Here is a 20,904-nt window from a genome sequence, read left to right as displayed (position 1 = left end):
GATGAAGATTAAAAGGAACCTTAAATCTATATGATTTTATAAGGTTAATAATGTATACATATGTGAGACTGATGGTCGTGAAATGCAAAGGCACTCAGAAACTGGTGCTGCAATACAAGTCAAGTCCTTGGACAAAACTCTCAGTTTGCCATTTATTTTACATCTCTGTCCTCATATTTAATTGTAAGAACTGGTTGGTGATGGTAAAAAATTAGATTGTAAGTACAAGGAGGCATATTAGATTCCTAAACATGATTAAAATGCTTTGATTTTAAAGATCCTGATAATCTGTGATTATATCAGAGCAATTTATGTTTCACATTGAGAAGAAGCAACTCAGGCAATTTTACCATCTAGAGAGCATGTTCCAAAGGTATTTCCTAGAAGACCAGTACTATACCAGTACTCTTCATAGAAGACTAGGAGGAGACCAATGACAAAGTAAACTATATATCTAAGATAAAGCAACTTGGGGATTCGCCACAAGATGTCAGAGACTATTGGTTCTATAGGGAAGTCTCATCAGACATTCTCAGCTTATTACTACCAAGACTATCACCAAAAAAGCAGGAGAAAATTTACATGAGTCTGAGTTCCAGTAGGCAAATTACTGAAATTTAAACTATACAGTGGAACCTCGGTTCACGACCATAATTCATTCCAAAACACTGATCGTAAACCGATTTGGTCGTGAACCGAAGCAATTTCCCCCATAGGATTGTATGTAAATACAATTAATCCGTTCCAGACCGTACAAACTGTATGTAAATATATTTTTTAAAGATTTTTAAGCACAAATATAGTTAATTACACCATAGAAAGCACATCATAATAGTAAACTAAATGTAAAAACATTGAATAACACTGAAAAAACCTTGAACAACAGAGAAAACTAACATTGCAAGAGTTCGCGCTATAGCCTTATGACCCGATCGCTGTAAACACTTTTTTTAAACGAGTTTTAAGCACAGGGGAAAAAAAACGGAACATTTCAACAAATCTGAACTTTATTTAAAAACCAACCACAAGCAACCAAGAAAGTAACATTGTAGGAGTTCACGCTAATAGCCTTACAACCCGATCGCTGTAAACACTTTTTTAAATGAGTTTTAAGCACAGGGAAAAAAAGTAACATTTGAAAAATCTGTAATTTAATAAACCACCAAGAAAAGTAACATTGCAACAAATCACGCTATGAACCACTCGCTGTAAACACTTTTTTTAATGAGTTTTAGGCACAGGGAAAAAAATGAACATTTGAAAAACAGAGAAAAGTAACATTGCAACAATTCACGCTACGAACCGAAAAATGAACATTTGAAAAATCCATAATACAAAAACTAACCATAAACCACCAAGAAAACTAACCGTGCATGAGTCGAGTTCTTGCATGAAGTGAGGAGGAACTGGGTGGAGAACAATCCGGTTTCATCGCAGTTGAAGACTTGTTGTGGGATGTAGCCTTCGTCCTCCACTAATTTTGTGAAATTTTTCACGAATTCTTTCGCAGCTTCAGCGTCGGAACTAGCAGCCTCCCCATGCCTTACCACACTATGAATGCCACTTCTCTTGCGAAACTTTTCAAACCATCCTCTACTAGCTTTAAATTCCTCACTTTCGTCACTCATAGAAGGATAGTTTTGCAGCAAATCTCCATGAATCTTCCTGACTTTCTCGCATAACATTGCCTCGCTTACGCTATCCCCTGCAAGTTGCTTCTCGTTCAGCCACACTAGCAACAGTTTCTCCACCTCTTCCAGCACTTGAGGCCTCTGCCTGGTTAACGCTGTAACTCCTTTTGCAACATCAGCTGCTTTAATAGATTCTTTCTGCTTTAGCATAGTCGAAATCATAGATTTTGACTTCTTGTACTCGGCGGCAAGATCAGTAACACGAACGCCAAGCTCATACTTTTCAATAATTTCTTTTACTTCGATTTCAATTTTCTGCAAAACTTTCTTCTCACCACTCTTCACTTGCTTAGAAGCCATGGTTAACTGCAAAAGCACACAAAATACTGTAGAGCACAAAGAGTTCACAGGTAAAGCACGCACGTCTGACTGAGAACAATGAACAGGGAGAGGCTGAACACGTGCTTAAATACAGTAATCGGCGCTTACGAACTGGAAAGGGAAATGAAATAGAGCACAAAGAGTTCACAGCGAAAGCACACACGCACGTCTGACCGAGAACAATGCAACACGTGCGGAAATCATCGGCGCGCACAAACCGAAAGGGAAACTGGCTTGTTCGTATACCGAGTGTGTGGTCGTGAACTGAGGCAAAAGTTTGGCGAACTTTTTGGTCGTAAACTGATTTGTACGTGTACAGAGACGTTTGTGAACCTCGGTTCCACTGTACACAGGAAAAATCCCCTCTGAAACATAGTAGTTGCAAAAGAAAAACGTATTTATGATTAAGTCTCATACTACTTGTCTAAAGTTTTCTAGTAATATTCAGCTGAAACATTGCTCAAAATGAATAAAAATAACTACCTTACAAGATATTTGTCTCAATTAAAATAAATAACTTAAACATGAATTGGCCGCCAGGGAAAACTTAAACATGAATTGGCCGCCAGGGAAACTTTTTCAAAATGTTTTATAATCTACGAGTTATTTAACTTTAAACTTTACCTATAAACCATGGATTATTTAAATAGTGAAAAACATGTTATTGTGGTAGAAAAAAGTAATACTAACCTGCTGCTAGATTCTTAGACACTGTCTGCATGGAGAGTGCAATTGGCTTTACCAGGTTCTTGTCCCTGGAGTGGTCCTGGCTACCAAATAGGCTGCCCATAGAAGATGTCAGTGTTCGACTGCACGGGTTATCTGTCAAAGAGAGGGCCTATTCTGTTACAATAACATAACTAGATTTACTTTTAAAAATTAATCAAAGTCCATTTTAAGTTCACAGGTAATAATTTTTAAGAAATCATTTTCCATACCAGTCTGTGCAGATGTTGTGCTATATTCATTACTTGGTCCACTATCTGGATTCACAGTAGGGGATGTAGAAGAACTTGGTTTGACAGCCAGCTGACTGGGAACCAGCTGTCTTGTTTTGCATTCTAGAAGGAAAAATAAGAAAATTCTACCTGATTAAAAATGTATAATATTCTGTATTTTCAGAAATATTTTTAATATTCATTGCATCACATTCATATTTTACTTATCTGCTGAACACCTATAAAGTTAATAATAAAAGTATATGCTAGACAATAACTTCCTTTATAGAAGGACTACAAAGTAATTTAAAGTTAATGTTAAAAATTTCTACTCTGTTCTCTTATCATTCAACAAGGATGGGCACTCTTACCAAAACACCTTTTGTCAAACACCCCTCTTTGCCACTGCCCTAAATGGGCAACCTGCGCTTGGCTACATCTCTCTCTCTTTTTAGGTTGGAGACACCAACCACAAAGTGGTTTTGTGATGTAAATATAATATCTTTCGCTATAGCTCCTTTAAATGTCCTTTAACACTTTCCCCTGTATAACACTAAGCTCTCAAAAGTAAACCAGATAAAAGGAAAGAAGAAGAGATACTGCAGTGGTCTTAAGACTGTTGAGGATAAAAACCATCATAAGGCATTTTAGAAGAGCAAATGCATACATTAGTTTTTCTTGATCTTTTTCCCACTGAGACCTTCCTTTGGTGTTAGTACAAAGAAGACAATATCCATTATGGTATGATTGGCAGGTCAGAATTTTAATTGAAAGTAAATATATCACTTACCTCTGCACAGAAAGTTGCACACACCAGCAAAGATTAAGTGTCTGGGTATATAACAGGAGGCTTTCCTTACCTCTGGTTCCTATTAATCGATGTTAAGTTTGTATGGGCTCAAAATTGAAATGAAATGGCGGCAACAATGTAATGTCCCTTCTAAAATGCTATTCTGTAAACAGTGACCAGCTCCAGACTCTAGGGTACTGACATACAGTAATACAACAGAAACACCAACAAGTTACCTAGTTATTTAAATTACTATATACAGTTATATATTACTATATAAAGTTAAGTATTAAAAGTTAAGCTAAGGGGTATTATTCTCAAATATTCAATAATTTTGCCCTTTATCAACTGTGAATTTTAAATTTATGAGATGATAACTGCAGACAAGAAAATAATATTTTAGGTAGCTTGTATACCCCCTGTGTAATAAAAATGTCTCATGGGAGCCAAATTTACAGTTTTGCGTGGGTGCTGAAAACCAAACACAAACTAGTGCGTTTGCACTGTGGTAACACAGTCCCACCTGTATCTGCTGCAGTTAATACCTAAACCCACCCATACCCGTGGAAGTTTGTAGACATTAATTCACCCTACATACACAGCAGATTTACATTTTCTGATTCTGTACACACTCTGGCTGTCAGTTGTTACTTAATAAAAAACAAAATAACAGTTCCCAGTAAAATATAACATTTGTGTCCAAATGTGTTTTATTTGCATCAGCTCAAGAGTTTGGTATTGAAAGCTCAGATACTGTGTGGACTTTGTAATAAAAGTCCAAATGGGTTACATTTCCTCACATATTAGGATTGGCTGATGACCATATGATGTGATGAGTTAGTGTTTGCCATGTAGACTGGTATCCCATTTAGAGCAGCCTTTTGTGAGGTGCCTATTATTGTGATATTTTCTTTTGCACTATGCACACATCTACAAGAGAAAATGGGTGGATATGAAGAAAACAGAAACAAATATGAAATAATGACAACACAGGCTCCCTTTCAAAAAGAACCCTTATCATGCCAAAACAAATAAAAATGTTTAGGAATGCATCCCTCAAAAATTGGCAAATGCCTAGTTCATCCTATAACCATGCATACAGCATTGTATATATTTAACTTCACTTCAATGTAACATGGATACAGTATTTACTCATTACATGAAATGGTAAGGATAAGTTTGTAATTTTTCAAGTCAAACTTATTTCTTCACAATCATGGTATATATTAGTTGGCCACATTAAATTGTGGAGTTTAATGAAGCATATTTATAAATATAAATAAATAACTAGCCCACTCTTGCATTTTATAATGAAGCTTATGGGTACCAGGGTCCATTTATAAAGAAAAGCATTCAAACTTACATAAATATGTGTACTTTTCAAGCCAAAAAAAGGTGTCATGTATTGACCAGCATCTTAAGATTACACACACACATTTAAAAACGTTAGTATCAAATTATTACCGAAATATTGGTTCTTATGATATCCCCACTTCAGAACATAGATGTTTTTTTGTTACAATTACAAAAAAAAATAAAAATTAAATCACCTGCTGTATTTTGTCTCTTTACTATAGTCTATGTCAGCAGCAACACAAGTAAGACAGTTACTTTTTAGAGTGGATGTTATTCCTTCAGATATGTATATATGCTTTTGAACTGTTGGAAGAAACTGGAGTCTCTAGATGAAAACACTGAAATACCTGGGGAATATTCAATCAAGGTTCTACAATTACTCTAAACAGATGTAAAAATCACTACTTGTTTCAAAAGATTTGGTAAAATTGTGCAACATGTTTGTACATTAGCCTTTAAATAAAAACAGCTTTCAGTGTTTCATGAGGATATAAAGTTAAGTTGTCTATCAGCGCTCAGTACTGGGACCCCTACTGTTTTCACTTTATTTTTTACAGTTCAAAAATATAATATTCTGTTACATTCATATATGCAGATGCCACTCAGCTAAATCTAACAATAACAATAATTTCTCATATTTTGTAAGTCACTGCTTTCAATTAACTAAAACAATGAATAACCATGATGTACTTATACGTAATTATAAAACTGTACTTGGGAATTGTATAGAAAGTAACAAAGTGCTTTCACTTTTTAACTCAGTTTAAAATTAGCTTTGTAGAATAAGTTCACAATTTAAATGTTAAACCCCTGTGAAACTAATCTATCCTTTAGGACTTATTACACCACACTAAACCAAGAACTGCTTTATACAGCAAAAATTTATCATCAATTTAAAAATCCTGCACATTCATAGAACCCAGTTCAATCAGTGTTCCACAGAACCAAAACACCCCCTCCACCATCAGCCTCCATGTACATTGTTACACACTTGTGCTTGAGAAGCAGTCAATGGGCTCAACTAAAAGTGTGGTAACACCAGACCAAGGATTGACAGGGTGTACTAATTAATGCCACTCTTCCTTCTTCTGCAGATTCCCAGAAGCCAAACCCACTAACGACACTTCAGATTCCTCCACAGAGTGCACTTCAGGTTCCACCTCAGAGAACTCTCATCTTCTCCCAAGTGTCTCATGACTTCTGCTTCTGGCCTCAGAGACATGCCCCTTCCTCCCCGACTCTCTATAAAACCACCATGTTTCTGTCATTAGTTAGTCAACGTATGTTACCCTCAGTCTTAACAGACTACTGTTACACTGTAACCTTTCCTTTACATTAAGTATACGGGGTGATCCCCAAATCTTTTGCTTGTTCGCTTGTCTTACAACAATCAGACAGAAATTCATACTCACTCATATAGGGCCAATTGCAACAAACCAATTAACCTAACACAAGGAATAAGGGAGGGAAATTGGAATAGCCAACATAGACATGGGGAAAGCTGCCCAAAGCAGGATTCAAATGCAAAAATCAAATGCTAAAAGGCAGTAGTGCTAAATACTGCCCAACCATTAGACCTCCTTCTAATGTATTCTAACATGTATATATTACCCCTCTTCACTTAACAAACCTTATTAATACCTACATTCTAGAATTTACTTTGTGAATGGAATATGGAAATTTCCTGACAATTCCAAGGGTACAAAACTTTCTCTAGTAAATGCACACCTTTAGCTATGGGAACCCTAGATTGTGGAATTATCTGGAATAGTGTAAAGAACTCCTCATTTGTCTCAGGATTTAAACGTAGGATATAAATTCACTACTTCAGTCTATTCACACCATTACTAGAGTTGCTGACTGAACTGTAATTTCAGTTATTATTGTAGGTATTTTCCAAAAGTAATTTTCAGAGTAATTACAACAGATTTTAATATAGGACCAGACCATCTATTTTTCCTACATTTGTATAGTTTGTACTGTTGTGAATTTCAACATGTGGCATATAAAATTGCAGAACAGAAGGTAGGAGGAGGAACGTAAGTTGGCCTAGGTACACAGTGTTCTGTTTGGGTATCTAGTTCATAGCATAAAAATATTGTTCAAATATGCTACGTACTAAGTTTGTGCACACTGATATTATTTTGGGATGGTACTTAAAAATAAAGTAATGTGGCTTAATAAGAGTTATTTTATCTGGGTACTATCTTTGTTTATATTTTCATTATTGCACTAATGTAACTGTACAAAAACACAACATATTGGCAATGAGAATGAACTTTAAACACTGATGCAGTAAGCTGAACATTATTCACAACAAAGAAAAAAGAAAAGTGAACAGATGCCAGCTTCTAAAGAAAAAGCACCGAGTCAACCGAATTTAATACAAAACTGAATAATAATGTCAAGGATATATTGGAATTGGCGTGTTTGATACAACTGTTGAAGACTGGCCTACATATATTGGAAGGGTGGAACTTTTTGCAGTCAATGACACTCAGAATGAAGAAAAAGTTAGCGCTGCTACTAATTGCCATGGGCGCCAAAACATACTGTTTACTCCACAGCCTTCTAGCACCTAAGAAACTCTCTTTGAAAACATTCACAGACGTCGATGATATTCTTTAAAATCATTTGAACCTGTAACCTCTAGTAATTGCGGGAAGATTTTATTTTCATAAACAAAACCAGCCAAGAAGAGAAAGTATAACCAAATATACTGCAGAATTAAGGAGATCAGCTGAGCACTACCAGTTTGCCGCTGGACTTTCTGATGCATTGCGAGACCAGCTAGTTTGCGGCATGCACTGTGAAAGCATACAGAAATGGTTGCTTTCTGAAAGAGATATGACATAGAGCAAGCACAGCATATTGCTGTTTCAATGAGAACTGCTGCAAAAGATGCATATGAACTGCAACAAAAAGAACTTGAGTGTGCTATAAATACAATTTCAGTGAAACAAAGCAGCAAAATCACTGTGGTAAAGTGTCACACAAGTCAGATGACTGTTGGTTTACGCAAAGAAACCCAGAAAAAGTCACAAACGTGGTCATAATGAATGTGTGAGCTAGGTAGCCAAGACACTCACAGATAGCAAACAGAGTACCCAGAGAGTGAAACGCAAAGTTAAATGTACATTAGGTGAATGGAACAGATAGTGAGACTGACTCAGACCAAGCTGAATAGGATCTGGAATATGGAAATGATGGTCATTTATGGCTTGAACTGTGTAGTGTTACTGAAAATGATCATGAAACCATATGAAAATGATCATGAAACCATATGGAAGACTCCTGAAGTGTAAGGAATACAATTATAAATGGAACTGGACACAGGTTCTACCTTATCTGTGATTTTTGCAACAGACTACAAAAAGCTGTTTTCAAAAATACCATTAAAGGAGACTGCAGTTGTACTCTTGACATACACGGGAGAAAAGGTGTCCCCCAATGGAAATATTAATGTACCAGTGAGGTATCAGGGCTAAACACAGTATTTAGACCTCTATGTGGTAGAGAAGGGAGGGCCAGCCTTGTTTGGTTGTATATGGTTAAGGAAAATTAAATTGGATTGGCCTTTAATTAAAGTACTGAACAATGTCATCAGCTGCTCACGGTAGTCACAAGACATTTCTGAAAAAGAAACTGTAACTTTAAAGACAATAAAGAATGTATAGAATTAAATGAAAATGCCATTCCTGAATTTCATAAACTCCACCCAGTGCCATATACTCTCTCTCCTAGAGTGGAGTTGCAATTACAGAACTTGGTAAATTTAGGAGTTCTGTCAAAAGTGAAGTGCAGTGAGTGAGCTACACCCATTGTTCCTGTTTTAAAAAAAGAGAAAAACAGGTGATGTCCACATATGTGGGGATGTTAACGTTACAATTAATCCAGTACTTCACACTGTTCAATACCTCCTGCCTCACATAGAGGATAATTTTGCTTCTCTGTCTGGAGGTGAACGCTTTAAAAAGATTGATCTGGCACAAGCCTACTTACAAATTGAGATTGAAGAATCTTCTAAGAGGTTTTTCACCATAAATACACATAAGGGGTTATTTCAATATACAGTACATCCAGAAAGTATTCACAGCGCATCACTTTTTCCACATTTTGTTATGTTACAGCCTTATTCCAAAATGGATTAAATTCATTTTTTTCCTCATAATTCTACACACAACACCCCATAATGACAACGTGAAAAACGTTTACTTGAGATTTTTGCAAATTTATTAAAAATAAAAAAATTGAGAAAGCACATGTACATAAGTATTCACAGCCTTTGCCATGAAGCTCAAAATTGAGCTCAGGTGCATCCTGTTTCCCCTGATCATCCTTGAGATGTTTCTGCAGCTTAATTGGAGTCCACCTGTGGTAAATTCAGTTGATTGGACATGATTTGGAAAGGCACACACCTGTCTATATAAGGTCCCACAGTTGACAGTTCATGTCAGAGCACAAACCAAGCATGAAGTCAAAGGAATTGTCTGTAGACCTCCAAGACAGGATTGTCTCGAGGCACAAATCTGGGGAAGGTTACAGAAACATTTCTGCTGCTTTGAAGGTCCCAATGAGCACTGTGGCCTCCATCATCCGTAAGTGGAAGAAGTTCAAAACCACCAGGACTCTTCCTAGAGCTGGCCGGTGATCTAAACTGAGCAATCGGGGGAGAAGGGCCTTAGTCAGGGAGGTGACCAAGAACCCGATGGCCACTCTGTCACAGCTCCAGAGGTCCTCTGTGGAGAGAGGAGAACCTTCCAGAAGGACAACCATCTCTGCAGCAATCCATCAATCACGTCTGTATGGTAGAGTGGCCAGACGGAAGCCACTCCTTAGTAAAAGGCACATGGCAGCCCGCCTAGAGTTTGCCAAAAGGCACCTGAAGGACTCTCAGACCATGAGAAAGAAAATTCTCTGGTCTGATGAGACAAAGATTGAACTCTTTGGTGTGAATGCCAGGCGTCACGTTTGGAGGAAACCAGGCACTGCTCATCACCAGGCCAATACCATCCCTACAGTGAAGCATGGTGGTGGCAGCATCATGCTGTGATGGAACTGGAAGACTAGTCAGGATAAAGGGAAAGATGACTGCAGCAATGTACTGAGACATTCTAGATGAAAACCTGCTCCAGAGCTCTCTTGACCTCGTAATGGGGCGACGGTTCATCTTTCAGCAGGACAACGACCCTAAGCACATAGCCAAGATATCAAAGGAGTGGCTTCAGGACAACTCTGTGAATGTCCTTGAGTGGCCCAGCCAGAGCCCCAGACTTGAATCCAATTGAACATCTCTGGAGAGATCTTAAAGTGGCTGTGCACTAACACTTCTTATCCAACCTGATGAGAGCTTGAGAGGTGCTGCAAAGAGGAATGGGCAAAACTGGCCAAGGATAGGTGTGCCAAGCTTGTGGCATCATATACAAAAAGACTTGAGGCTGTAATTGCTGCCAAAGGTGCATCGACAAAGTATTGAGCAAAGGCTGTGAATACTTATGTACATGTGATTTCTCAGTTTTTTTATTTTTAATAAATTTTCAAAAACCTCAAGTAAACTTTTTTCATGTTGTCATTATGGGGTATTGTGTGTAGAATTCTGAGGAAAAAATGAATTTAATCCATTTTGGAATAAGGCTGTAACATAACAAAATGTGGAAAAAGTGATGCGCGCTGTGAATACTTTCCGGATGCACTGTACCTGTCTTGTTTTAAGTATTGCTTCAGTACTGGCAGTCTGGAAAACAGCAATGGACCAAGTACTTCAGGAAAACCTAATACATAGTGCTATGTTGATGATATTCTTGTCAGAGGTATGAATGATCAAAAACGACCTGAATAATTTAAAATTAGTGCTTGACAGACTTGAGGAATATGGACTTCACGTTAATAAGTACAAATGTGAATTTTTCAAAGATAAAATTAATTTTGTGGACATATAAGTGATAAAAATGGGTTGCATAAATCTCAAGACAAGGCTGAAGCCATAATAAAAGGCCCACCTCCAGAAAATATGTCTCAGTTGCGATCATATTTAGAAGTTAACTACTACCACAAATTCCTGAAAAATCTTTCTACAGTACTACACCCCTTGAATTATCTTTTACAAACAGGGTCAAAATGGAAATGGTCTAAGAGTTGTGAACAAGCCTTTCAAAAAACAAACAGAATGATAACATCAGACAAGGTACTTATACACTTTAATCCACCCTGTCATCAAGACTGCCATGTGATGCATCATCATAAGGAATAGGTGCCATTCTACAGTATTACACAGACTAAAGGGTGGCAGTGAGAAACCAATTTCCTTTGCTTCACGGTCACTGACCAAGACTGAACGCAATTATGCACAAATTGATCAAGAAGCACTAAGTCTTGTATGGGGAGTGAAGAAATTTCACCAGTGCCCTTATAGCCAAAGATTCACATTGGTGACAGTCCATCACCTTTAGTGTCAATTTTTAACCCCAAAAGGGGAAGTTTGTCTGGCTACCGCAGCATGTTTACAAAGATGGCCTCTTTATCTGGGAGTCCACTCCTATGATACTGAATCCAAAGGAACTCAACAAAATGTTAATGCTGATACGTTATCACATTCATCATCACAAACAGAAGAACATACATCTGCAGATCCACGTCATTCCAAAGAGAGACAAGGAATGATCCAACATTATCAAGTTGTTTATGATCTTGTTATGAGAGCTTGGCCAAAATTTTGAAAGTCTCTCTAGCCAGAATTCGCTGTCAGAAAAGAACAACAATTTTTTTGTCAAGGGACTCTGATGTATAGATCACATGTAGTGATTCCTTCAAAGTTGTGTACCAGAGTACTATAAGACACTGCATGAAGCACATTTGGATACTGTAAAAATGAAGACTCTGGCCCATAATTATGTATGGTGGCCTGGTATTAATAAGCAAACTGAAGACCTTACAAAAAACTGTACAGGATGTCAGCTGGTATATAACTCTCCTCAACAAGCACCTTTGCACCCATGGGAATGGCTTTCAGCACCACAGCAATGCATATGTCTTGATTTTGCAGGGCCATTTTTGAGCTCTATGTTCATAGTTGCCATGGATGCACATTCCAAATGGCCAGAAGTTATTTGCATGAACAGACCATCTCCATACTAAGCACAATCCATATTACTAACCAAGAATGGTAAACCGGAAGGCACGGACGCAGGTACACGGCGATGGGACCAGGAGACATAGAGCGCAGGCGCCTACAGCGCGCGTCTCATAAACCGCAAGCGAAGTCTGATCCACCGCGAACAAAGGAGTCACGGCCCAAAAACGAAAGAGCTCAACTAACGTGAATAAGAAATGAAGCAACAACGCGCCCATAGCTAACAACAAACGACACAGCCACACAAAAAAGAGGATTCTGCGCTGCACCCCAGAGTCAAACAGAAGAGGCTACGGAGGCCCCACAGGTCCACAAAGATAGTACGGAAGGCGCGGGAAAGTACGAAAGGCGCAGGCGCCTACAACGCGCTTCTGAACTAAACGTCCATACTACACAGCATGGTCCACGCGCTTCCAACACACCGCAAGCATAAACACGAGATAGTACAGAAACCCCACAGATCCAGACTCCACAACATATGTGAATCACATTACAGTAATACAACATTAAGCACTTTACACATGGACAACTGTATGTAGCCCTCTCTAGAGAGTACAGAACCCTACACGTCCACACTACACAGCATAGTCAAACCCGACATAGTGCGGAAGGTGCAAGCAAAAACCCGAGATAGTACAGAAGCCCCGAAGATCCGGAATCCACAGCATATGTGAATCACATTACAGTAACACAACACTATAAGCACTCACAGAAAACACAAACAGAAGAGGCTTCCGTGTCCCGCCCCACAGTCAAACCAGAGAAAGTACGGAGTCCCCAAACGTCCACAAAACACAGCATAGTCAAACACGAGATAGTACGGAAGGCGCATGCGCCTATGCACCGCAAGTGAAGGAGCCACGGCTCAGAAACGAAAGAGTTCAACTAACGGAAATAGGTAATTTTAACAGTGAGTGCAATTATCCATATTACTAACAGTAAACAACGTATACCTAATCAACAAATCCCAAGGACAGACCATGGACAGAGTCGGTCAATATATCTCATACATGGATCTGCGCAAACTCAAAGACATTCTATACTTACATGACAATTGAACTGCTATTGTCATTTACATATATTACATAGACCTACAGATGTCGTGACGGTGAACATGATACATATGTAACAATTACCAAGACAGACAATAATCTCTTTCAAATCTATTTCGGGTTACCCAAGACTAGGGGTTGGCCAGCGAAGCGAGCAGGAGGCGGAGCCCCCTAGTATTTTCAAGAAATGGCTTAGCAAAACAAGCTTGCAGTGATAATGCACCACAGTCCAGTTCAGTAGAATTCAAAATCTTTACATAGCAAAATAGAATTGAACATATCACATCTGCACCCCCTCATCCAGATACAAATGGTCTTAGCTGAAAGATTTATTCAAACATTGAAAAGGGCTATCGAAGCCATGAATAAAGAAGATTTGTCACTGCAACACAAGTTTGATAATTTTCTATTTGCATACGGAAATGCAATTCATGCAACAACAAACACCACTCCAGCCATAATGCTTTTGAATAGAAATTTAAGGCCTCACATCTATCTCATGAAAGCAGATGTACAGATGGAGGTACAAAACAAACACTTTAAACGTATATAACAAAGGTACCAGAAGTTTAAACAATGGACAAAATCTTCTAGTTTGAGATTACACAAATAACAAGTGGCAACTAGGAAAAGTTATTTCTAGAATAGGCCCATGGATGTATATTGTTGATGTGGGAAATACCCTGTGGTGAAGACATGTTGATCAGATCCGGAATGCTCAAACGCCGGAAGGTTCAACTAAACCAGGTTCCCCGCAGAGTAAAAATGCAAATGAACATCAACCTCCAAGCATAGATTTCCCTCAATCCTGCAATTTTCCTGGAAACCCAAGTAGTTGACCAAGAACAAGACAAGAACTGAAGATCCTCTTACTTCTGAAGTTTCATCTCACATGTCTGGAAACACTGCTCCACAAAATCAACAAGAAGCAGAACAACATTATCCTGAGAGAAAGAGAAGCCACCCCGGAAAAGCTGAATTTTTAATAATATGCAATGATACATTTAATGTTCGAACATGGTTTCTTTAATAAGTGTTCAACTGGTAGGGGAGGAAGTACTGTGTTTGGGCATCTAGTTTATAGTGTAAACAAATTGTTCAAATATGCTATGTGCTAAGTTTGTGTGCGCTAATATTCTTTTCAGACTGCACTTAAAAATGAAGTAATGTACTACAATAGAGTTATTTCACCTGGGTACTATCTTTGTTTATATTTTAATTATTACATTAATGTAATTGTACAAAAATACAACACACAGAATTGTAAGTGTGTCTGTTTCAAAGGACTGTGGAAATTACTGAAAATTGTTTTATTAAGTAATGCTGCTAAGCTATAGTTTTTGTTTTCATCTCCTTTGATGTTAACCGCATATCTTTTCAAAGCTTTCTTTATACTAGCGTGATTTTATTTATTTATTATGTCTAACATCAGGCCACAAGGGTAAAGAGACAGAGATAGAGAGACAGAGAGAGAGAGAGACAGAGAGAGAGACACATTGTCATAAATAGCACATGCCATTTTGGGAACATAGTGGCTGCTGTGCTATATATACAGTATATACTGTATATATAGAGAGGGCAAAATATCCTGATTACAGAGCATATTGTCCCAGAGCTAGAGAGATGCTTTAAAGTCCTGGCCCTTAAAGGGCAACTAAAACATCCCAGCGTCCAGGGCTGCTAGGGCCTTTCCTTGAGCAAACAGAAGAGCACTCTTGAGTTCAGAAGTGATTGTTTGACTTGGGATGGAATTCAAATCTGCTGAAGGCTTTCTGAGTGAAGAGTTGAGTAGAAATGTGAAAAAGCACTGAATGGGTAGGAGGAACAGAGGACAGGCTATGGAAAGAGAAAAGGATACACCTAAGAAAGAGGGAATGCGTAGGATAGTGGTGTATGAGGCAAGTTGACAAACCATCTCATCAGATGGAAAGGTGCAGAGGACAGGAGGCTTATTTTTTTTGTTTATTTGTGTTTATTTTTTACTTTGTCTGCCTCGGTTTAACCATCCATCCATCCATTTTCCAACCCGCTGAATCCAAACAGGGTCACGGGGGTCTGCTGGAGCCAATCCCAGCCAACACAGGGCACAAGGCAGGGAACCAATCCCAGGCAGGGTGCCAACCCACCGTAGGACACACACAAAGACACCCACACACCAAGCACACACTAGGGCCAATTTAGAATTGCCAATCAACCTAACCTGCATGTCTTTGGATTGTGGGAGGAAACCGGAGCGCCCGGAGGAAACCCACGCAGATACGGGGAGAACATGCAAACTCCACGCAGGGAGGACCTGGGAATCGAACCCAGGTCCCCAGGTCTCCCTACTGCGAGGCAGCAGCGCTACCCACTGCGCCACCGTGCCGCCTCCAGTTTAACCATCTTATACTTAATTTTGTTCATGAAAATGTTTTTATTTATCTTATTTTTATTAGTGTGCAGGACAACCTTTAGATCCCCTTTTCTAACACAATCTTTGCAAGCAATCACAACACTTTCTCAGTATAACATTTGCAATTAACGACCTCAATCTGAACACAAACATCTATATTACTAAACGACAGTTGTATAATTATATGCACGGACGCAGGATGCACTGAGGCGCTTGCGCAGAGCGCCTCAGCGCCCCAGAGTCAAACCCAGCGGCTTCCCAGTGTCGGTAGGTGGCGCCCAAACAACACAACCTGTAAACTAAACTTGCTCTAATCCACTGAGCCAGCAGTGTGGCATATTTGAATCACATAACAGTAATTCAGTATTAAAAGTACGTTGAATTATGATTCCTAACAGGAAACGACATCTACCTAACGACACAGCTACAGAAAAACAAAAACGAGACCGCATGGATAAAAACAATAAACGGAGGCTCCTACAACGCGCTTCAGAAACACCAGAAGCAAAGACGTCACGGCTCCAAAATGAAAGAGCTCAACTAACAGAAATACAAAAACAAGCCCGTATGGATAAAAACAATGAACGAAGGCGCCCACAACGCGCTTCTGAAACAGCACAGGCAAAGGAGTCACGGCTCCAAAAAGAAACAGCTCAACAATTAGAAATACAAAAACGAGCCCGTATGGCTACGACCTGTGAACTAAACCTGAGGTAAAGCGTGCACGCCAGGTTGTACAGTATATATGCACAGATGCCAGAGGCAACAGGCAAGCCGTACACACTACCACCGCTGCCAAAAGCGAGACTGCATGGATAAAAACAATAAAACGAAGGTGCCTACAACGCGCTTCTGAAACACCAGAACCAGATGAGTCACAGCTCCAAAAAGAAACCGCTTTAGTACAAATATGTTTATTTAATTAAATGAAAACTTTACCAGGACGCTCACACCCTCCCATCATTTTTCATTCCTCCACAGATCGGAGGGAATAGAAACTGATTGCCATTCTTGCATTTGCGATTCTTTAGAGAATCGCCGCCTGAACGCGACCGCCCACACCACTGCATATACCACCTTCGTTTAGTAATGTAGCCCTCCATGCCCGGATCCGCCGCCATGGTCACTTCAGCACGCGAATCCGCCGCCGTCAGCAAACGACTTCTAGCTAACAACACAGCCATAGAAAAACAAAAACAAGACCGCATGGATATAAACAATGAACGCAGGCGCCTACAACGCGCTTCTGAAACACGTCACGGCTCCAAAAAGAAACCACTTTAGTACAAATATATTTATTTAATTAAATGAAAACTCTCCCAGGATGCACCCACCCTCCATGATTTTTCTTCCCTCCAAATATCGGAGGGAACAGAAAGTGATTGCCATTCTTGGATTTGCAATTCTTTTCAGAATCGCGGGTTTACTGGTATGTCATAATCAGAAGCTGAATCAGAAGCTTGTCAGCTGTATAAAGACAATACAAAATTGCTACATCAGTATCATCTTAGCAGATATTTAGCCTGAAGACACTTTAAATGACCAGGAAAAAAAAACATTACATTTTTTAATTTTTATTAAAAAATTTAATAAAATATAGATTAATAAATATAGATTTACAACATCTAACTATAGGCAATAGGATCATGTACATTTAAAATAGCAATGTAGTAGCAATATACATGCAAAGATGTCATGAAGCTATAAATAACAATCACAGCATCTACACATATTCACAAATCAAGAATAATGAAAAAACTGAATGTTAATTCTAAATGAATGTCTGGATATTGACAATATTCTATGAAATGCTTCTGTAATTAAGTGGAAATAATATATAAAGGAAAACAACATTAAAATAAAATGATCCTTTCATTGAAAATGTATACTCAATACACATTTCTTAATTTGTACTCTAAAAGATTATTAATATGTAAATAAGGAAGTATAGAGATCACAAATCTTATTTTACATTGTAATAGGTATGGAATGGTGTTCGGGCCAGGATGGTTCATAGTTCCTTACCTATCTGGAAGGCTAGATTAACGGAAGGGTGGGGGAGAACAATCCCATGGACAATTTGTTCCTCCAATATAATAGGTGGAAGGCTTCTTGAGGTATGGTGCCTGTGTGGATACCCAAGGGGCAGGCTGGGAATTACAGTTCTGTCAGACCCTGCGGTGTTCCATGGGTGCCACTAGGGGGAGATGCAAGGACAGATTGTCCCCACTTTATGGAACTTCCACCTGACCTGGAAGTGCTTCCAACCTGTAGTGCAGTAAAACTGGAAGTACACCCGGGTCTGGCATAAAGGAAGCCACTTGACCTCATCCAGGCAAGTCAGAGTTGGGAGAGGACCTGGAAAACACTGACCTGGAGGAGTGGAAGGAGAGGAAGAAAGAAAGAAAGGAAGAGCAAATAGGAGGTATTGTGCCTGTGCTTTGTTTGTGCATTACCTGTGAAGTTAAAATAAGGTCTTGTGTTGATGCTGGAGGATCTGGGGGCTCAGTGGAGCCTGCTACAGGTCACAACATACATACAAATTGCTAATGAATAAATTTCTTCAGTCCTATTTTTATTTTGCATACTACAATATCTATTGTATGTTTATTTGAACTTGCATTGATCTTTTCTTTTCGTTAGTTTGCTCTTCTCTGTTATACCTCCACTCTTCTACTTCTCTTTATGTTGCTTTATATTACTCTAATCTTGTACACAATACTCTAATATCTACCTTTGTTTGATTTTTTTATCTTCTCAATAATAGTCATGTTTGCTGTATTCTTTATATTATTTTGCTTTTCTTAGCAGTGGCCCACTGTGCAATGAAACACTGTGCCTCACAGTTTTCTGCTTTTCCAGTATTATACAATTTTCCTTTACTTACTATATATGGTGTACTATCATGTATCACTAACCTTTATTCTCGCTTATTCTTTATTATACCCCCAGGTGTCTTTTATTTATTTATTTATTTATTATTTACATAATATATTTCAAACTTCTACACTGTACTTTTTGAACAGTGCACTAGTTATACATCTAATTTCAATTCCTCCTGTCTTCCTTTATCATGCTTATTAATTTATATTCTTTTCTAACCAGAACTTTTCCCATTTCCTGACCATTTTAACAGTACACCAAACTGTACCTTATAATTAATGTAATGAACCCAGGTCATTTCACGGTTTCTTTTTTTCAATGCTTTCACCTTTTCTAGCACTAATTTGATATAAACACATTAATAACACAGCTTATTGTCTACTGAATAATTTTTAATGCAACTACTTGCCTCCATCTCCTTGACTAATAAAACGAGGAATACCCTTACATGTGCACCTACAGAAGCACAGACTATAAATGTTTGTATGTTCTACAAAACATAGTCACTATAGTTATCATTCAGCCTGTTACCTTTCCAGCAGATGAGAGGACCTTTACACAAAGCTCCCTGTGAATTTTTCACAAGGTAATACTTTAAGTGCTTCTGCTTCTTTGGTTGAGTGGCCAGCTTAAGGTTGATGTGGTTGGAAAACTCAGTAAAGTAACGAAATCCCTTCTCCCCACAGCCTATACAATTTCCTGAAAATCCTGTAAAAAATAAATATACAATATGTATCATTACAGCAATGAAATATGCTTTTATTACACTTACTACAAATTTAAAAAACTAAACTCTCCACTGCTTTTATTTTGTGCTCCCATATACGGTCACTCAGAGGCTGTCCTAGCAATGGTCTGTCCTATATCATAAGAAACTCAGCAAGAACCAACCCTGGACAAAACACAATAGCACACATACTAGGCATATTTATCATTATATTTCCTAATGTGGATGTCTCTGCAAGGAAACCCAAGCATCTGGCGAAAGCCATCGACATTCCTAGGAATTAAATAAAGATCTCAGTAGCAGTGAAGAAGCAGTGTTACCTACTTTTTCACCATATCCTCCTTAGTAAAAACAGTTACTGAAAAAAGAAACTTGAGAAAATGAAATATGCAACTTTAGGTGATGTTAGAAGCTAGAAATGACTATATCTAACAGGATCTATATGCACTCTGTGATGACTAATCAAAGTAATCATGAAGGGGAAACACCCATCCTACCACCCTTTGTAAAATGAATTACGATAGCTATGTCCACTCTAGATGTAAAATCCAGAAGGATAGCACCCATCATTTATCTGTATCAGAAACTATGAACAAACCCTACTGAATTTGCTATAAGACCATATTTGAAGTATTATCTAAAGAAGTAAGTCATAACAGTTATTTTTAGACAGAGGCCCTTCCAGATTGCAACTGAAACTATTCACAACAACAATAAGGCATTTGCACACAAACCTTCAGGAATATTATGGTAGAATTTTTCTCAATTGTTTTGGCATAATCCTTTATGTCAATTTATGCTTTTGAAACAATATGTGTAACTTCCAAACCATTAGGTCACATAAAACAAAACAATTTCTAATTCTTTCCCACAAATGGCAGATGTTCAGTACATGCATGGAAATGATTACGTACAGTTGTTCACAATTAGACCAATTATCAATTTTTTATGCCTTGTTGATCAAAATGAATTTCTGTAGCTTCTCAGCCAGGGCTGTGGAGTCGGAGTCAGATTTGAAAGCAATTACTGAGTTACTGGAGTTGGTGTCGGAGTCTGTAGAAATGTACTAAATGTAAATGGCAATAGTATGTTACAATTTTAATTTTCAAATATACTAATTCGATTAAACTATTTTTTCTTTTAAGGATATGTTTTAATTTATATTGAAAAGTGAATTCTAGTTCTCTTCATATTTTAGAGTATTACATATTTATGGTAGTTTAAACCTATTGTGCAAATTCTCAATGGCAAATAAAGATCTAACAAAGTCAGCAAATGGCACTTGTACTGTTCATCCAAAGATGCTGCACTTGAGATAGAGATCAATATAAATATTCCATCTACTTTAGAGCTTAAAAAAGATTAGAGCTTAAAAAAAGATCAGAATCTTCTGGAAGACAAACACAACTGTCAAGATTATTTACTACTGACAAAATTGCAATAATAGTGACATCACTCGAGATCAAAAATCACATCATTGAAATGGTCATGAAAAATAGCGTACCTCTATCTTGTTTTTCATAACCTGCCGTTTTAGGCATAAATGGAGAAATGGCTAGACTACTCTAGGTTTTTTCTGGAAAGAGAAAAGTATCAGGAAACTGGTAATTGAATTGGACAAATGT

General features: G+C 38.1%; 1 protein-coding gene across 1 annotated transcript in view; it reads right to left on the bottom strand.

The window, feature by feature from the left end:
* The window catches only part of greb1l (GREB1 like retinoic acid receptor coactivator), a 240,877-nt gene that overhangs the window by 76,510 nt on the left and 143,463 nt on the right, over window positions 1-20,904 (bottom strand). The window contains 3 exon segments of the mRNA XM_051928928.1: window positions 2,703-2,834; window positions 2,951-3,073; window positions 19,084-19,260. Coding sequence (XP_051784888.1) covers window positions 2,703-2,834; window positions 2,951-3,073; window positions 19,084-19,260 — 432 coding nt within the window.

Source organism: Erpetoichthys calabaricus, chromosome 6 (assembly GCF_900747795.2).
Source record: "Erpetoichthys calabaricus chromosome 6, fErpCal1.3, whole genome shotgun sequence".
NCBI lineage: Eukaryota > Metazoa > Chordata > Cladistia > Polypteriformes > Polypteridae > Erpetoichthys > Erpetoichthys calabaricus.
Note: the sequence above shows the minus strand (reverse complement) of the source record. Positions and strands in the feature narration are given on the sequence as shown.